The sequence below is a fragment of the Myotis yumanensis genome, unplaced genomic scaffold (genome assembly GCF_028538775.1).
Source record: "Myotis yumanensis isolate MYYU_CA2020_CCGP unplaced genomic scaffold, mMyoYum1.0.hap1 SCAF_23, whole genome shotgun sequence".
Lineage (NCBI taxonomy): Eukaryota > Metazoa > Chordata > Mammalia > Chiroptera > Vespertilionidae > Myotis > Myotis yumanensis.
Window position 1 is genome coordinate 14,467,913 of NW_027223774.1, and position 18,749 is coordinate 14,486,661.

The 18,749-nt window shown below is 44.6% G+C and overlaps 1 protein-coding gene across 1 annotated transcript; it reads left to right on the forward strand.

Annotated features, from left to right (window-relative positions):
- The first annotated feature begins 11,944 nt into the window (after positions 1 to 11,944).
- Positions 11,945 to 18,237, forward strand: LOC139000083 (seminal plasma protein HSP-1-like). Its single transcript, XM_070402348.1, has 5 exons — positions 11,945 to 12,024; positions 16,537 to 16,668; positions 17,134 to 17,265; positions 17,447 to 17,601; positions 18,102 to 18,237. The coding sequence occupies exons 1-4, from the start codon at positions 11,949 to 11,951 to the stop codon at positions 17,587 to 17,589; spliced, it is 483 nt and encodes a 160-aa protein (XP_070258449.1). The 5' UTR covers positions 11,945 to 11,948; the 3' UTR covers positions 17,590 to 17,601; positions 18,102 to 18,237.
- Positions 18,238 to 18,749: the final 512 nt, after the last annotated feature.

The following is an 18,749-nucleotide window of genomic DNA, read 5'->3' on the forward strand; positions in this document are numbered from 1 at the left end:
TTGCAACAGCTGCCCCCTCCCCAAGCTGTTTCCAGTAAGGGCGAGGTTTGAAGCAGGAAACGGCCCTTGGAGTGTGGAGGCATATCATTATAAAGTTTTAATACATTATATTAGAGGTTGTGGTGGTACTGTTTTACCCACAGTGTCTACAGGACTTGCTGCAAATTTACTTCTTGGTGGAAGCACCTTTCATTCCCAATATAAATTACCCATTCCATTACATGAAGCTTCAATTTCTAGACTCAATATAAACAGCAAAGTTGCTAAGACTATTAAAAAGGCCCAACTTCTCATTATTGATGAATGCACCATGGCATCCAGTCATGCTATAAATGCCATAGACAGATTACTATGAGTAAATTTCTCAAATTACTATGAGAAATTACTATGAGAAATTATGAATTTGAATGTTGTATTTGGTGGGAAAGTTCTTCTTGGAGGGGATTTTCGACAATGTCTCAGTATTGTACCGCATGCTATGCGATCAGCCATAGTACAAACGAGTTTAAAGTACTGTAATGTGTGGGGATGTTTCAGAAAGTTGTCTCTTACAACAAATGTGAGATCAGAGGATGCTGCTTATAGTGGATGGTTAGTAAAACTTGGAGATGGCAAACTTGATAGCAGTTTTCATTTAGGAATGGATATTATTGAAATCCCCTGTGAAATGATTTGTAATAAATCCATTATTGAAACTACCTTTCGAAATATTATATCTATAGATAATATTAAAAATATATCTAAACGTGCAATTCTTTGTCCAAAAAATAAGCACGTTCAAAAATTAAATGAAGAAATTTTGGATATACTCGATGGAGATTTTCACACATATCTGAGTGATGATTCCATTGATTCAACAGTTGATGCTGAAAAGGAAAATTTCCCCATCGAATTTCTTAATAGTATTACTCCTTAGGGAATGCCATGTCATAAATTAAAATTGAAAGTGGGTGCAATCATCATGCTATTGAGAAATCTTAATAGTAACTGGTGTCTTTTTAATGGTACCAGATTTATTATCAAAAGATTACGACCTAACATTATCAAAGCTGAAGTATTTTTTTAAATTTTATTGTTCAGATTATTACAGTTGTTCCTCTTTTTTTCCCCCATAGCTCCCCTCTGCCTGGTTCCCACCCCACCCTCTGCCCTTACCACCCTCCCCCCACTGTCCTCATCCATAGGTGTACGATTTTTGTCCAAACTCTTCCCAAATCCCCCACACCCCTTACCCTCACCCCCCCGAGAATAGTCAGTCCACTCTCTTTCTATGCCCCTGATTCTATTATATTCACCAGTTTATTCTGTTCATCAGACTTTTTATTCACTTGATTTTTAGATTCACTTGTTGATAGATGTGTATTTGTTGTTCATAATTTGTATCTGTACCTTTTTCTTCTTCTTCCTCTTCTTAAAGGATACACTTCAGCATTTCATTTAATAATGGTTTGGTGGTGGTGAACTCCTTTAGCTTTTCCTTATCTGTGAAGCTCTTTATCTGACCTTCACTTCTGAATGATAGCTTTGCTGGATAAAGTAATCTTGGTTGTAGGTTCTTGGCATTCATCACTTTGAATATTTCTTGCCACTCCCTTCTGGCCTGCAAAGTTTCTGTTGAGAAATCAGCTGACAGTCGTATGGGTACTCCCTTGTAGGTAACTGACTGTCTTTCTCTTGCTGCTTTTAAGATTCTCTCTTTGTCTTTTGCTCTTGGCATTTTAATGATGATGTGTCTTGGTGTGGTCCTCTTTGGATTCCTTTTTTTTGGGCTTCTCTGCGCTTCCTGGACTTGTAAGTCTATTTCTTTCACCAGGTAGGGGAAGTTTTCTGTCATCATTTCTTCAAATAGGTTTTTAATATCTTGCTCTCTCTCTTCTTCTGGCACCCCCATAATTCGGATGTTGGTACACTTGAAGTTGTCCCAGAGGCTCCTTACACTATCTTCATATTTTTGGATTCTTTTTTCTTTTTGCTTTTCCGGTTGGGTATTTTTGCTTCTTCGTATTTCAGATCTTTGACTTGATTCTTGCAATCCTCTAGTCTTCTGTTGGAAGTCTGTATAATATTCTTTATTTCAGTCACTGTATGCTTAATTTCTAGTTGGTCCTTTTTCATATTCTCGAGGGTCTCACTAGATTTCTTGAGGGTTTCACTAAATTTATCAGCGGTTTCTAGAAAATTCTTGAAAAACCTTATAAGTTTGGTTTTGAACTCTATATCCAGTAGTTTTCTTTCCTCCATTTCTGTCATTTGTGACCTGTTTCTTTGCGCATTTTTAATGCTTCCCTGTGTTGATAGAGTGGCTTTCTGTGCTAGGTGTTCTACAGGGCCCAGTGTCTTAGCCTCCCCAATTACCTGAGGTGGACACTCTTGGTGCACCCCTTTGTGGGCTGTGTGCACAGTCTTGTTGTAGTTAAGCCTTGATTATTGTAGGTATCACTGGGAGGAATTTACCTCCAGGCCAATTGGCTGTGAGAATCAGCTGAGAATCAGTGGGAGAACTTCTGTGCTGGAGACACCCTTCTGGGGCAAGACTTGCTTCAGTGGGGCTTTGGTGCTCACTGAGTCTGCCCCCTGAGTGTGTCCCTTATGGATCTGAGGAGTTGTAATCTGGATGGTCCCACTCTGACCACTGGGTACACTGGCTCTTGGATATAAGGAGCTGCTAATTTAGCCTCTGCCTGAGGCTACCCAGCAGGAGCTATGGAGAGATCTTCACATTCCTCTTCTTTGTTTGGGATTTGGAGGTGCCCAGATGAGGCCCAGCTGTGAAGCAATGCAAGCTGCTGTGGTGCCTTGGGCCTTCTTTTGGAAGTTCTGGGTCTCTCTGACCCAGCTGCAGTTTGTTAGGTAAGTTTCAGATTGCAAAGGGCCAGGCCTTTCATATGCAAAAGCCTCTGTACATAGCTTGGGTGGGGCGAGGTCTCAGGGAATCAACAGGGCAGAGAAAACAGCTATGGCTGATCCTCAGTCCTACCTTAAGAGGCCCCGAGTCTCAGTGTCCCTGTAATCGCTGCAAGCACCTCTGAGAGAAAGCCGCCCTCGAGTTCTGACTGATGCCAGACAGTCCAGTTTCTCCCCGTATGAGTCTGGTTCCCCAGAGACTCACCCAGAACTGGAGTTCAGAGCAGTCAGGAGCTTGAGACTCCCTCCCAATTAAAAAAGACAACCTTGTCCTCAGTTGCCTGCCCTTTCCATGTGCGCCTCCATACCTCTGCACTTTATTTCCGCACCTTCTCTGAGTCTCAGTGTGCTTTTCTCTTTCCTTCTAGTTGTAGAATTTCCACTCAGCCAGCCTTCCTGTGGTTCTGGATGATGTCCGTTTTGTCTTTTAGTTGTATTTTTTAAGTGGTTGTGTGAGGCAGCAATTTCCGGTGTTTAACTATGCCACCATCTTGGTTTCAATCTTTATAACTTTATTATGTACGAATAGCTTTTTACTCCTATAATGACAGTAACTAATGTGGAAAGCCCTCCACAAACACAGTCAACATTGATAATGTAGTTTTGAAGCTCACATCAACCTACAATATTTGAGTCACACTAAACATTTTGTATATTTCCCTCCTAAAATAATAAAATAGAATATTCAGAAATCATTTGCATTTTCTCAGCACCCCCCCCCCCCCCATAAAATAGGTAGACACTCCCTTAAGCCAAGATTTCAAGTGAGTTTTTTCCTAGCATCTTTGAGTATTAAAAATAACCTCTTGTATTTTGTAAAAGCCTGGAATCACTGAGAGATTTAGGCAAGGGCTGAGAGATAGAAACAGACATGCAGAGGCAGAGGGGAGGAGAGAGAGAAAGGAGGGAGAAGTCAGTTTTTTCCTTTTTCTCTTTTCAGTGTGGGGTCTGGGAGCAGAAACAGTGAGTCACAACAGACTTCTAGGAGGAGGATAGAGGTCTGCAGGTTGCCAAAGAAGTGAAACATTGACCCCACTATTTTTAAAAAATAAAATTTGATTTATTGATTTTGAGAGAAAGAGAGCGAGAGAGAGAGAGAGAGAGAGATAGAAAGAGAGTTGTGTGGATCTGTTGTTCCACTTATTTATGCATTCATTAGTTGAATCTTGTATGTGCCCTTGGGGTAGGGGGAAGATGCTCTACCTACTGAACTACCTACCTGGCCAGGACTGACCCCACTTTTTCCATAGTCCTGGTAGGATTGTGAAGGAAGTAGCCATGTTGTTCTGATCACCTCCTGGTCACACCATTGGTGAGGGAGGGACACCCCACCATAAATAGTATGAGATGACCCCATGTACAGCACCCACCACTGCACAGACCAGATGGACAGCAGTATCTAATCACATATATTCCCAACCCAGGGGAGGAGGCTATCGCACCCCACGCAGGCCCCCCCGGGGATCACTCAGGAGCATAGTGAGTAAGCTGGGGCTGGAAGAGGCAGGCTTGGAGCAACAAGGGAGGAGGTGTGCCCGGTTCTCTTAGCTTGATAGGAAATGATGAAAATTCATGAGGGTGATGCAGGAAGTAATTAAATTAACCCCAGGAGAGATGCCTAGGGCTTTGTGGTTAGTATTAAGAACCTTCAATGCCTGGAAGAGAAAAAACACAATGTCCATCTCTCCTGCTGACTGAATAATGATGCAGATCGTGGGACCCAGTGTAAGTACCCAAGAAACTCCCTTTAGTCTTGTTTCTCATCTTGCTTTATCAAAGTATAAATTACATATCACAAAATCCACCTGTTTGATGTATATAGAACATTGTAGAAAGAAATGGAAAAAGGCCTAAATCAGTAGAAAGATATCCATGTGTGTGGTGAGGAGACAACACTGTTAAGATGCCAGTACCCCCCAAATTGATCTTACTTCTGTTCATTTTTCTTCCTTCTTCTTTTCAGATTGGATACTTTTATTCACCTATCAAGTTTGCCAACATTTAAAAAAATACATTTTATTGATTTTCTTACAGAGAGCGAGGGAGAGGTACAGAGAGTTAGAAACATCAATTAGCTGCCTCCTGCACACCCCCACTAAGAATGTGTCTGCAACCAAGGTACATGCCCTTGCCCAGAATTGAACCCAGGACCCCTCAGTTCGCGGGCCAACACTCTATCCACTGAGCCAAATGGGCCAGAGCAACATTTTTTTTTTGCTAGTTCAGATCTGCTTTTGAGTTCATCTAGTGAGTTTTTAATCTTCATCATCATACTTTTAAACTCCAAAATTTCCATTTGGTCCTTTGAACTTTTTTTTAAATCTTCACCCAGGGATATGTTTATTGATTTTAGAGAGAAAGGAAGAGAAAGAGAGAAACATCAATGTGAGAACATCAATCATAGATTGAACCCACAACCTGGGTATGTTCCCTGGTCGGAAATCCTCGGTGTATGGGGACAATGGTCCAACCAACTGAGCCACACTGGCCAGGGAACTTTTAATTCTTAACATATGTTTTCTGGTTTGAATCTGGTAACAAAACTATGGATCGAAATTAGTGGTGTTTTCATTTTATAGATGACAAGACAGGACCAGAGCAGTTAAAATCTTTCCCCAAGGTTGTCCTAGCCAGAAAATGCACGAAGCAGGCCTGGATTCTAATTCCTGTCCAGGCTGTCAAAAGGAGGACCCCCCTCCTCACAGGGCACAAGGAGAGACTCCCCATAAAGCCAGGGGAGGGGATACCATGTGGGCCTCTCTCAAGTCCGCTGTAAAATGCGAAACCACCTTTAGGCATGACTTTCCAGTTTTTTATTTTCATTCATTTATTTATTGTGGAGACATTTTATAAGTTTTTATTTGAGCCGAATTAACAACATATGCTGGGAAGCAAGATCTCAAATGTTCCTACCTCCCATTTGTTTGAATAGCTTTGTAGTAATAGAATTCACATGTCACACAATTTATTGATTTAAGGTAAACAATTCAATGGTCTTTGGTCTATTTATAGTTGTGCAGTCATCATCACAATCAATTTTGTTTTATTTTAAAATATATCTTATTGATTTTTACAGAGAGGAAGGGAGAGGGATAGAGAGTTAGAAACATGGATGAGAGAGAAACACCGATCAGCTGTCTCCTGCACACCTCCTACTGGGGATGCGCCTGCAACTAAGGTACATGCCCTAGAACAGAATCAAACCTGGGACCCCTCAGTCCACAGGCGGAAGCTCTATCCACTGAGCCAAACCAGTTAAGGCGTCACAATCAATTTTAGAACAGCTCCATTGGCTGCAAGAGAAAGCCACTGCCCATCATTAGTTTTCCACTTGCCACCTTCCAGGCTTTGGCAAGCACTGATCAACTTTGTCTTATAGACTTGCCTATTTTGGACATTTTATATAATTGGAATCATAGCACATGTTGTATTGGTGCCTGTTTTCTTTCACTTAGCATAATGTCTTTAGGTTTATTCATGTGGCATGTATGATTAGGTCATTTAAAAATATATTTTATTGATTTTTTAGAGAGAGAGGTAGAGAAAGGGAGAGAAAGAGAGAAACATGGATATGAGAGAGAAACATCTATTGGCTGCCTCCTACATGCTCCCTACTTGGGATTGAACCTGAATTTGGGCATGTGCCCTGACTAGGAATAGAACCAGCAACCTTTAGGTGCATGAATGATGTCCAATCAACTGAGCCACACTGGCCAGGGCATTTCATTGTTTTTATTTTTATAAATAATATATTTTTATTGATTTGAGGGAGAAAGGGAGAGGGAGAGAAAAATAGAAACATCAATGATGAGAGAGACTCATTGATCGACTGCCTCCTACATACCTCCTACTGGGGATCGAGCCTGCAACCTGGGCATGTGCCCTGACCGGGAATCGAACCATGACCTCCTGGTTTATACATTGATGCTCAACCACTGAACTGCCAGCCAGGCTCTTTTAAATTTTTAAATTGTGGAATAATATTCCATATTATGGATATACCACTTTAAAATTTCCCATCAGATCTCCCCAGTTCCTGGCACAGAGCTCCTAAATACCTGGGAATGCTCTGGGTGATGGGAATATGTTTTGTTTTACTCAGTGACTCTTGGTGGCTCCTGAATGAGGAATATTCACCAGAAAGACCAAGCCATGAGTAGAGGCTTGGAATCTTCAGCCCCAACCCCAGTCTCCAGGAAGGGGAGAGGGCCTGGAAATGGAATGTATGATGGACCATGCCTATATGTGGTGCAGCCTCCATAAAAGTCCCAGAAGTACAGGGTTTTGAGAGCTTCTGGGTGGTGATCATATGTGAGGATTGGGAGAATGTCTCGCTGGGAGGGGGCATGGAAGCCCTGCACTTTCTCCCATAAACCCCATGTCTTCCATTTGGATGTACCTCTGTATCCTTTATCATATCCTTTTTTTAAAAAAGATTTATTTTTTATTTTTGTTGTTGTTGTTAATCTTCACCCAAGGATATTTCCCCATTGATTTATAGGGAGAGTGAAAGAGAGAGGAAAAGACAGAAACATCGATGTGAGAGAAACACATCAATTGGTTGCTTCCTGAAGGATCCCTGCTAGGGCTCAGGCTGGGGAGAAGCTTGCAACCAAGGTACATGCTCTTGACCGGAATCAAACCTGGGACCCTTTGGTCTGTAGGCCGATGTTCTATCTACTGAGCCAAACTGGCTAGGGCTATCATATCTTTTTTATAATACACTGGTAAATGTAAGTAAACTGCTTCCCCAAGTTCTGTGAGCTGCTCTTGCAAATAAATTAAACCCAACCAGGGGTCAGTGGAACCTCTGATTTATAGCTTATTGGCTAGAAGTACAGGTGACCACCTGGGCTTGTGATTGGCATCTGAAGTCTTGGGGGACTGAGCCCTTAACCTGTGGAATCTGATACTATGCCCAAGTAGCTAGTGTCAGACTGGAGTTAAATAAAAGGACACCCAGCCAGTGTCATAGAATTGTTTGATATGAGAAAACCTTTACAGTTGTGGTGTCAAAAGTGCTGAGTGGGGCCCTAACCAGTTTGGCTCAGTGCATAGAGCCTCGCCCTGAGGATTGAAGGGTCCCAGGTTCGATTCCAGTTAAGGGCATGTACCCTGGTTGCGGGCACATCCCCAATAGGGAGTGTGCAGGAGGCAGCTGATGGATGTTTCTCTCTCATCATCAATGTTTCTAACTTTCTATCCCTTTCTCTCTGTAAAAAAATCAATAATATATATTTACAAAATTCCTGAGTGAGGTAATTGTGTGAGAGTAAGGGAGAAACACAAGAGGAAGACATAGTTTTTCCTACTAACCTGAGCATATATCTACAAGTGGGATTTTAGGGTTATATAGTAAGTCTACTTTATCTTTCTTTTTTACTTTTTAAAAAGTTTTTATTGATTTCAGAGAAAGGAAGGGAGAGGAAGAGAGAGAAAGAAACACTAATACTCAGAGAATCATTGATCGGCTGCCTCCTGCACGCCCCACACTGGGGGTTGAACCTGCAACCTGGGCATGTTCCTTGACTGGGAATCGAACCATGACCACCTGGTTCATAGGTTGATGCTCAACCACTGAGCCACGCCAAGTGGGCTAGATCTTCTTTAATATCTTTCAACCATGTGCTGTAGTTTGTGGAGTATACTTTTAAACTTCTTTTGCTAAGTCCATTCCTAAATATTTTATTCTTTGTTTACTGCGGTAAACAAATGGCCCATGGATTCACACCAGGGTGAGGTAGCTTTCACAGAGCGCCTGCTGTTTGTAGAGTAGCCACACCAGCTTAAAGCTCTGAATATATAGAACTCACATTGTCCTGAGAGAAAGGGATTGTGATGTGCATTTTGCAAGTGAGGAGACTGAGGCTCAGAGGAAGAGAAGTATTTCATAACAAGTAAATGAGGGCTCTAGGCCTTTCTGGTCTAGAAAATGAGCCGTGTTTCCAGTGTTACTTGAACTTTGAGCCAGGGTAGCGAAGCCTTTTGGAGGAGATAAATATGGTCACGTGTGAATGTGGCAGGGAAACTCCCACTCTGAGAATGTCCCCGAGGCTGGGTGGTTTTATTTATTTAATTATTAAAAAATGTTTCTTGGTTAATCCTCACCCAAGGATATTTTTTTTCCCATTGATTTTGAGAGAGAGTGGAAGGCAGAGGGAAAGACAGAGATAGAAACATTGATGTGAGAGAGACACATCGATTGGTAGCCTCCCACACGTGTCTGACCAAGGCTGGGTATCAAGCCTGCAATGGAGGTATGTGCTCTTGTCCAGATTGAACCCGAGACCCTTCAGTCCTCAGGCCCACATTCTACCCACTGAGCCAAACCAGGTAGGGCAGCTGGGTGGTTTTAACTCACCCTGTGCCTTTGAGGAGTTCCCTGAGCCTCATTTTCCTCCTAAATGGAGAGTTGCATGGCTGTCTTCTCACACTTCTCTGAGACTCTGACAGGCGAGCTGGTTGGGCTTCTGATGGGGAGTCTATAGTCAGGAAATAAAATGGATTCTGGACTAGGGCACGGATCCCATGCCATCTTAAAGGGGAGAGGGACCTCTTCTAGGAACTCATCAGCACCACCACCCAGACACGCCTGGGACACTCCAGTCAAAATCCTGCTGCCCACCTGCAGACTCGCAGACCCTGGGATCTCCACCTTCAAAGGTGTACCACGCCAGCAGCAGTAAGTGCAGCCTCCCCCTCCTCAGCGGCAGACCTCCGCATTCGCCCGTCTCAAGGTCTCTGAGGCACACCACTCCATAGACTTCTCTTAGGAGTCACCGTGAGCCCCAACTGGATGTGATTTTGTACAGACACAGGCGCACTGCCCCCCCAGTAGAAATTCTGAATTCCTTCTGCCTAAATTACTGTCCACACATACCCAGCTGTGCAATTTCAGTGCCAGGGCCCTTCAGCATCAGGGCCCCTCAGAGGCCCTAATACAGTTGCTCACTCCCCCTGAGCCCATCTAGCCACAGGCCACTTTGAGAAGTCGCAGTGAGCCTCTGCTGGGTCCGATCTTGGACTAATAGGGACATGCTCCCCTGGGCAGTAGAAATTCTGAATTCACCCACCCAGGATACCTGTCCAAAGACGCTTCAATTAAGCGTTCCAGGCCCTTCAGAGTGCTTTAGTGCATCTGCGCTAAACATAAGACGGGAAACCATAAAAATATTAGAGGAATCCACAGGTAGCAAAATCTCATATGCTGAAGGAATTTCTTTACTGACATAGTTTCTAGGGCAATGGAAACTAAAGAGAAAATAAACAAATGGGACTATATCAAAATAAAAAGCTTCTGCACAGCTTCTGCTCAACAAAACAACAAAAAAACCCACTGCATAGGAGAACATATTTGCCAATGATATCTCTGATAAAGGTTTAATCTCCAACATTTACAGGGAACTCATGCAACTTAACAAAAGGAAGATAAACAGCCCAATCAAAAAATGGGCAACGGACCTAAATAGACTCTTTTTGAAAGAGGACATACATAAGGCTGAGAGACATATGGAAACACGCTCAAAGTCACTAATCATCTGAGAGATGCAAATCAAAACAACAATGAGGTACCACCTCACACCTTTCAGAATGGCTATCATCAACAAATCAACAAGTGACAAATGCTGGTGAGGATGCAGAGAAAAAGAAACCCTTGTTCACTGCTGGTGGGAATGCAGACTGGTTCAGCCACTGTGGAGAACAGTATGGAGTTTCCTTAAATAACTACAAATGAAACTTCCATTTGACCCAGTGATCCCACTTCTAGGAATATATCCCAAGAAAACAGAAACACCAATCAGAAAGGATATATGCACCCCCACGTTCATAGCAGCACAATTTACAATACCTAAGATTTGGGATCAGCCTAAGTGCCCATCAGCAGATGAATGGATTAAAAAACTTTGGCACATCTACACAATGGAATACTATGCTGCTGTAAAAAGGAAGGAACTCCTACCATTTGCAACAGCATGGATGGAGCTGGAGAGCATTATGCTAAGTGAAATAAGTCAGTCAGAGAAAGATAAATATCACATGCTCTCCTCATTTGTGGATTACAATGAACAACATAAACCCATGAACAAAAACAGATGTAGAGACAGAGAAGCATCGATCAGATGCTGAAAACTCAGAGGAAAAGTAGGGGAGGGTGGGGGTGAAGGGGAGAGATCAACCAAAGCACTTGCATGCATGCATATAAGCATAAGCAATGGATGTAGACAACAGGGGGTGAGGGGTGAGTGCAGATTGGGGGGATGAGGGGACATTGGGGGGATAGGACACATTTGTAATACCGTAATCAATAAAAAGAGAAAAATGGATTCTGTTCTTTTTAACTTATTTTATTTATTCATTTTAGTATTTTTAAAAAATATATTTTTATTGATTTTAGAGAGGAAGGGAGAGAAAGAGCGAGAGAAACCTCAATGAGGAGAGAGAATCACTGATTGGCTGCCTCCTGCACTCCCTCTAGTGGAGATGGAGTCTGCAACCTGGGCATATGTCCTGACTTGGATTCGAACTGTGATCTCCTGCTTCACAGGTCAATGCTCAACCACTGAGCCATGCCAGCAGGACCATTTTAGTATTTTTTTAATTAAAAATTTTTGATGTTGACATTATTACAGGAGTCCCCCTTCCCTTCTTTGCCCACCTCCACCCTCCCACTTCCATGGCCTTTACCAAGTTCTTGTCCATATCCATGGGGTTGAACACCCTGTGAGAGCAGTTGGTCCTTTTCATCTTTCCCTCTCCCTTTTGCCTGGTCATGAAACACTAAAACAAAGGGATTTTACAAACTTCTCTGCCTCGTTTTAAATGCATTTTAAGCTATTGAGACTCAGGGAAATGAAGCCATGAGCCAATGTCCTGTGGTTTCAGCTGAGAGATAATCTTGAACTTTATGCTCTCAGGCTTAGGAACACACATGCACGGCTCTGGGGAGGTTGATTCTTATCCGGTTGCAGGGGGTGGTGTGAGGGAAGCACGTTATATAAGGAGGTGACAGAGGCTGAAGTTCAGTCACGGGAAGGCCAGCAGCCATGGTACCGAACGTGGGAATCTTTCTCATCTGCATTGGTGCCTATGTATTTCTCCAAGTGGGCCATGTGAATGCAGGTAAGGGAGGGGAGAGGGGCTGAGAGTGGTGTGGAAGAAAGTGCACCAGACATGGGTTGAATGGTAAAATTAATAATAATCTATACTAATAAAAGAGTAATATGTTAATTAGATCGGGAGACCTTCTGGAGGACCTTCCAGACATCCATCCAGACAAAGCCATAGTGACAGAGCCGAGGCAGAGGTGGTTAGGGGTGACCAGTCTGGGGAGGGGGCAGTTGGGGGCAAGCTGCCCGGCAGAGGGGGTCACTTGGGGGTGAGCAAGCCAACGGGGGTGGGGGCAGTTGGGTGTGAGCAGGCCGGGAGGAGGGAAGTTGGGGGCGAGAAGGCAGGCATTGGGGGGCAGTAGGATGCAAGCACTGTCAGCAGGGGGTCAGTTGGGGGCGATTAGGTCAGCAATGGGAGGCAGTTAGGGGTGATCAGGCTGGCAAGCAGAATGGTTAGGGGTGACTAGGCATGCAGGCAGGTGAGTGGTTAGGAGCCAGTGGTTCTGGATTTTGAGAGAAATGTCTGACTGCCCTGTGGGATCCAGCCTAAACCGGCAGTCTGACATCCCCCAAGGGGTCCCAGATTGGAGAGAGTGCAGGCCGGATTGAACAACACCCCCCCTCCCGTGCGTGAATTTTGTGCACCAGGCCACTAGTATTAATAATAATCCTATATAATAAAAGCCCAGTGACCATAATGGCAAAATGACCAGAACGACTTCTCAACCAGTCACTATGAGGTGCACTGACCACCTCTCAGTCCCTTTTTCAGGTCTGCAGGCACCGATTGTGAATGGGGACCCGGGGTGGGTGGCGGGAATGCGTGTGGCACCAGGCCAAGGTCCCCGCCTGGCCAGTTGCCCCCCACACAAAGGGTGACCGATGGCAGGGGTGGGGCCGGCAAGTGGGCGGGAACGGCCGACCTCTTGGTCCCTCCCTGGCTGTCAGGCTCCCATTGCTGGATGGAGAATGGGGAAATGGGGTGGGTGGTGGTAGGGGATGGGGCTGGCTGCCAGCAGCTGGAGAAGATGGCCCTGATCACAGGCTAGGCCTGAGGACTCTACCCATGCACGATTTTGTGAGCTGGGTCTCTAGTAAATAATAATAATATTCTTGAGTGTGCCTCAAGGTCCAAACACTGTTTTGTTTTTTTTAATCCTCATCTGAGGATATGTTTTTATTGATGTTAAAGAGAGAAAAAGATAGAGAGACAGAGAGAGAGAGAGAGAGAGAGAGAGAGAAATTGATTGGTTGCCTTCAGTATGGGCCCCAACTGGGACTGAACCCCCTATCTATATAAGTGCCCTGACTGGGAATTGAACCCTTGACCCTTTGGTGCATGGGACAATGCTCCAACTAACTAAGCCACATTGCCCAGGGTGGCCAAATTCTAGTAAGGACTTGTTTTTTCTTAAACAAGTCTCTGAAGTGTAAGCCTAGTCAGTCTTACTCAAAAGCTCATAGTATTATTAACTATCAATCCCCACAACAGCTGCCTCATTCCTAAATTTGCTTTCCAGTATTCCAGACCTACACACAAGGTTCCATATATTGTTCACAGTGAGTTTTTGATGTAAATAGGGATACATGTTCGGGATAACAGAGAAGCCATATTGTCAGGGCACATGCACCATTAATGTGGTACAGATTGAGTCCCATTTGGCCATTTAACCCTTAGCTGTCAGTATGATTGCAATCAGAAAGTGTAAGATTCTTACTCATCTGGGATGTCTTGCAGCCTTCTCCTGTACCCGTTTCTATTAGAATGGCCTTCAAAATGTGAAGAAAATAAAGTGTTGTTAACTAAATCACTATGTTGTAGAGCAGATCAATGGAGCTTACACTTGGTGTTCTTACCACAGTACAAAATTATAATGTTTTAATGTGAAAAAAGTTAGAGCTGCAGAGCATTTGTGCCATCAAATGGACTCAGACCATCCCCACCCATCTCTCTTCTCCTCCATCCATCTCCTCTCCCCCTGTATTTTTTCCAGCTCAGTTGCAGCCTGGGACCCTCTGTCCTCTGCAATTATCTCAGAGTAGTGGCCTGGTGCACGAATTCATGCACATTGAAAGGAAATTAATTAGAAGAAATATTTTAATATTGCTATTTGCCCTTTCTGTATAATAGAAGTATCAACCAAATTCACGATTAAAAATGACAGATGGAAACACATGAGTGCGAGTGACGCCAGCAAGAGCTTTATATGTATTGCATGTGCATTGGTCAACTTAGCCTTTCATGTATATAGAATAAACTTGCTTAATTAGACCTGCTTTCTGATTTAGCTAAACTTTTTTTCCAGCCCAGTGAAGCACCCCAACTTCTCTTTTAGGTAGTTGTCACCAACACAGCAGTAAATATCAACACGAAGCAGATTATTGTAGATCACGCAGGGAAAACAAAGGGTGAAATATTTAACTGCAGGAGTGTTTGACTATATTCTGCGCAGTGAGAAAACCTGAAGTCATTTTCAAGGTCCACCATTTCTTATTTCTTTTCAGTCGGGTCAAGTTTCTAAGCTTTTTTTTTTTTTTTTTTTTTAAATATATATTTTATTGATTTTTTACAGAGAGGAAGGGAGAGGGATAGAGAGTTAGAAACATCGATCAGCTGCCTCCTGCACACTCCCCACTGGGGATGTGCCCGCAGCCAAGGTACATGCCCTTGACTGGAATCGAACCTGGGACCCTTGAGTCCGCAGGCCGATGCTCTATCCACTGAGCTAAACCGGTTAAGGCATGTTTCTAAGCTTTTTAAATCTTCATTCTCTGGCTATTGAAAAGAAAATAGTCTCCTATCTACCTACTCCCGGACTTTAGTGTGGGTCAAAAGAGATGAGGCACAGGAAAACACTTCACAGACATTTGATTACAGTGTAAAGTGTTTCCACCTGGCTATAAAGCAAGTCATGTTCTTGGGCTGAAGAAAATGCAAGGAGGCTAGCCATCGCTAGGGCGAGAAAGCCAGGCCTTGCTATGTGAGGTCATTACCCGGTGCCCACAGCGACCATTTCAGGACTGGTCTGGGCTCTGGGCTGCATGTTTGCCATGGGTCTCAGCAGCATCAGGTGCAATTTGCTGGGATGTCCTTCTGGGGTGGTAGGGGGGCCTGTGTTCCCCTTGGGGGAAGCTGAGTGTTGCTTTGTGGGTGCCAGGTCCATGGTGTCATTTCTCTATGCGTCACAGCAACTCCTGCATTGAGCGTCTGCCCCTTGGTGTTTGGTGCGTGTCATAGCAACCCGTCGAATGGAGGGAAGGACACATATATTAGCCATATATATATTAGAGGCCCAGTGCATGACATTCATGCACGGGGGGTGTGGAGGTCCTTCAGCCCGGCCTGCACCCTCTCAAAATCCGGGATCCCTCGGGGGATTTCCTGCTAGTTTAGGCCCGATCTGCAGCAGAAGGGGCATAAACCAGCAGTTGGACATCCCTCTTGCAATCCGGGACCACTGGCTTCTAACCGCTAACCTGCCTGCCTGCCTGATTGCCCTTAACAACTCTCCTGCCTGCCTGATCGCACCTAATTACTTTCCTGCCTGATTTCTCCTAACTCCTCGCCATCACCCCTAACTGCCTCTGCTTGCCTTACTGATCACCCCTAACCACTCTGCCTACCTGTCTGATGCCCCTAACTGCTCACCTGCCTTCCTAATCTCCCCTAAAGGTCCACCTGCCTGCCTGATATCCCCTACCCCTTCTGCCTGCTTGCCTTTTTGCTCCTAACCTTTCTGCATGCCTGCCTGATTGCCCCTGACCCTTCTGCTTGCCTGCTTGATTGCCTCTAACTGCTTGCCTGTCTACCTGATTGCCCCTAACTGCCTTTGCCTTGGCCCTTGCCATGGTGGCTTCATCCAGATGGATGTCCGGAATGACATCTGGAATTTCGTTCAGCTGTCCAGTCTAATTAGCATATTACACTTTTATTATTATAGATAAGCAATGTTGGAAAATAATGAAAACAAAAACAACAATCAAATCAAACATACTAATGTTAGGTGGCAATCGTGATCAGCATTCTTCAAAGGTATTTTACATGCATGGGCTAAGTCTGCCCTGTCAGTAATCGGAGGGGCAGGTGCATCCCTCCCCTCCCCCTCTCCCCAGGTGTCTAGTCATTAAGATCAAGCCACTGGTAGATAGTGGGGCTGGAGTCTCAGGATCAGGCCTCATTCCAAGGGATGGTGTTCTACTCAGGGAGCCTGTCCAAGAAGCACAGGCAGCACTGGGTGGGGCAGAGGTAATTCAAAGAGAAATAGGCACATGAGTTGCAGAGAGGCGAGCTTTGCCACCAGTAAATTCAGTGATGCAGCTGAGAGAATTCATTCAAGCCAAAGATGCCTTGTCCACGAAGCCCTCTCTGGTTTCCATAGTTTCCCTCTTCAATCTATTCAAGTGCCAAAGTCAGTGCACGCTGAAACTCATTTTGTTACCCTGTGAATGTGGCTTGTTATTGATCTTCTGAATGGTGTGAGGCAGATTATTAATGATAATAAGAAGACATTACCTGTGTTCATAGATGTGACACCGACTTCAAAGACGGCTGCTAAATCGGGTAAAGCAGGAACTCCAGACACAAAAAATCAGCAGCCTGTAAAGAATAATCCTACCCCTGGCCCGGTGGCTCCGCCGGTTGGAGGATCAGAAAAAGGTAGGTTTGATTCGGTGTCAGGGCACATACTTATAGGTTCCAGGTTTGATCCCCTGTCAGGAGGTGTACGGGAGGCAACTGAGGGATGTTTCTCTCTGTCTCTCCCTTCCTCCCTTCTTCTGTGTCTAAAAATCAGTAAAAACATATTCTCCGGTAAGGATTAAAAGAAAGTATAATCCTAAATCAGGCTGCTTTGTGGTCTGGTATGCTTCTCTGTCTCCTGGAACTCCAATGCCCACAAGAAATAAATGTCTCTGGGTAAATAAAGTCACGGGACATTACAACTGTCACAGGACAGGCACCAGGCCATATGGATCTGGATACCCCTGGTGCTTAGCAGGGGGCTCTGGATGCGCAGGCCCTTTGTTGGGGTGGGCTGGCCTGAAGAGAAACGTAGCCAGAATCACTGAAGAGCCCATGATGCTTAAAAGCTGTGAGGAGAACAATGCCTGCTTCATTTTTCAGTGGATGCCTGTGTTTTCCCGTTTACCTATGAAGGCAAGACGTATTATGATTGCACTCGCAAGGACTCTCTACACAATTGGTGTTCCCTAGAAGAACCATTTTCAGGGAAATGGAAATATTGCACAAAGGATGGTAAGTATGCTGCTTTTCCTCACGTGAGGAGCATGTGGGGGATTTCTATAATTGACTCCCAGGTGGAAGCCTCAATCATCACCTCACCCAGCCCCTGTGTTCCATTCCATCCCCTTTCTCTTGCTAAGACTAACATAACCTCACCACCGCTAATTTTCACACTCTTTTTTCTGCTTTTCAGACTTTGCCCCATGTTTCTTCCCCTTTAACTATAAGGACAAAATGTATGACAGCTGCACAACCGAAGGGAGTTTCATGAAAAAGTCGTGGTGCTCAGTCACTGAAAACTACGACAAGGATGGAGCTTGGAAGTACTGCTACTAGTAGTAACACAGGGTAAGAGCGTCTGGGGAGGAGGAGAAAAGACAGGGATGAGTAGGGAAGGACAGAGTTGGTTAGAGAGATGGAGTCAGCTTATGTGGAGAGCTGGAGGAGACTTGGAGGTGTGGGAGGAGGAGGAAGGGGACAGGAGGAAGGGCAAGGGCAGATGTTTTGACAGGAAAGAAAAAGGGAGCAAAATTAAAAAGAATAAAAGACAAAGACAGAATGCAAACAATGGAGAGAGGAGATTTAGAAAAGGAAGAAGAAACAGAGTTTGCAGATAAGACATGGAAGGAAGGATTGGGGAGGATTAGGGGTAAGAGAAAGTAGAGCGAGAGAAGGCAGGAGGGGAAGAGAGAGTGCAATGCACAGTCTTTTGAGGGAGTGTGAGAGAGCTGGAGTAGTGCTGGGGGAGAGCAGGGAGAAACAGAGAAAAGAAACACTCCAGGGAATGATTGGAAGTAATCAATAGAACTCATTCACATTGACATCAAGACCGTGTTTCATGTCCCTAGAGTGACCCTACCCACAGCCATGGATTCAGTGAAGCCTTTGAACACAAAGCACAGAAAACCAAGACATCGCAAGCATGGAGGGCATACTCTGAGTGACAGAGGTGTCATCCTTTCCCTGCAACTTGAGTCCCCCTCACCTGGCAATAAACCGCTTTCTCTGCAGGTGTGACTTTGTTGTCCTTTCCCAAAAGAAACCATCTTTCAGGTGGGAGGCGGTCTGCATGACCAGCTGGATCACACAGGATCTTCACATACAGCCCTCTCCTTCTCCAGACCCTGAAGCATCAGCACACATCATAGCTGTCCTTTCTGTGGGCTTGATTGAATGGCAAAGGTGTGGGGAGGCCGCTGGGGCAGGAGGGGCCTTGAGGCCAGAGAGGGCTGGTGCCTGCCACAGACAGTTTGTCTTTTCTGACTTCACTAAAATGTTATTTCTTTCTGGAGATATTCTCTGACCCCTCAAGAAGAAGGATCTCTGGTCATGTTCTCCCAGGCTTTCACTCTCTACTTGCAACTCAACTGCCCATCTCCCTGGGGGACTCTAAACTTTGGGAAGACAAGCTGGACTGTGTTATTTGTCTTGGCATCGGTCCTAAGTGCAGACACTGACGCATACTTGGCTCTCAGACACTTTTCAAAAGGCATATA

Bases quoted from the DNA above. Each gene is read 5' to 3' on its own strand.
- LOC139000083 (XM_070402348.1), top strand. From the start codon at position 11,949: ATGGTACCGAACGTGGGAATCTTTCTCATCTGCATTGGTGCCTATGTA. The intron at 16,669-17,133 runs GTAGGTTTGATT...TTCATTTTTCAG, and splicing joins GGTTGGAGGATCAGAAAAAG to TGGATGCCTGTGTTTTCCCG. The intron at 17,266-17,446 runs GTAAGTATGCTG...TCTGCTTTTCAG, and splicing joins GAAATATTGCACAAAGGATG to ACTTTGCCCCATGTTTCTTC.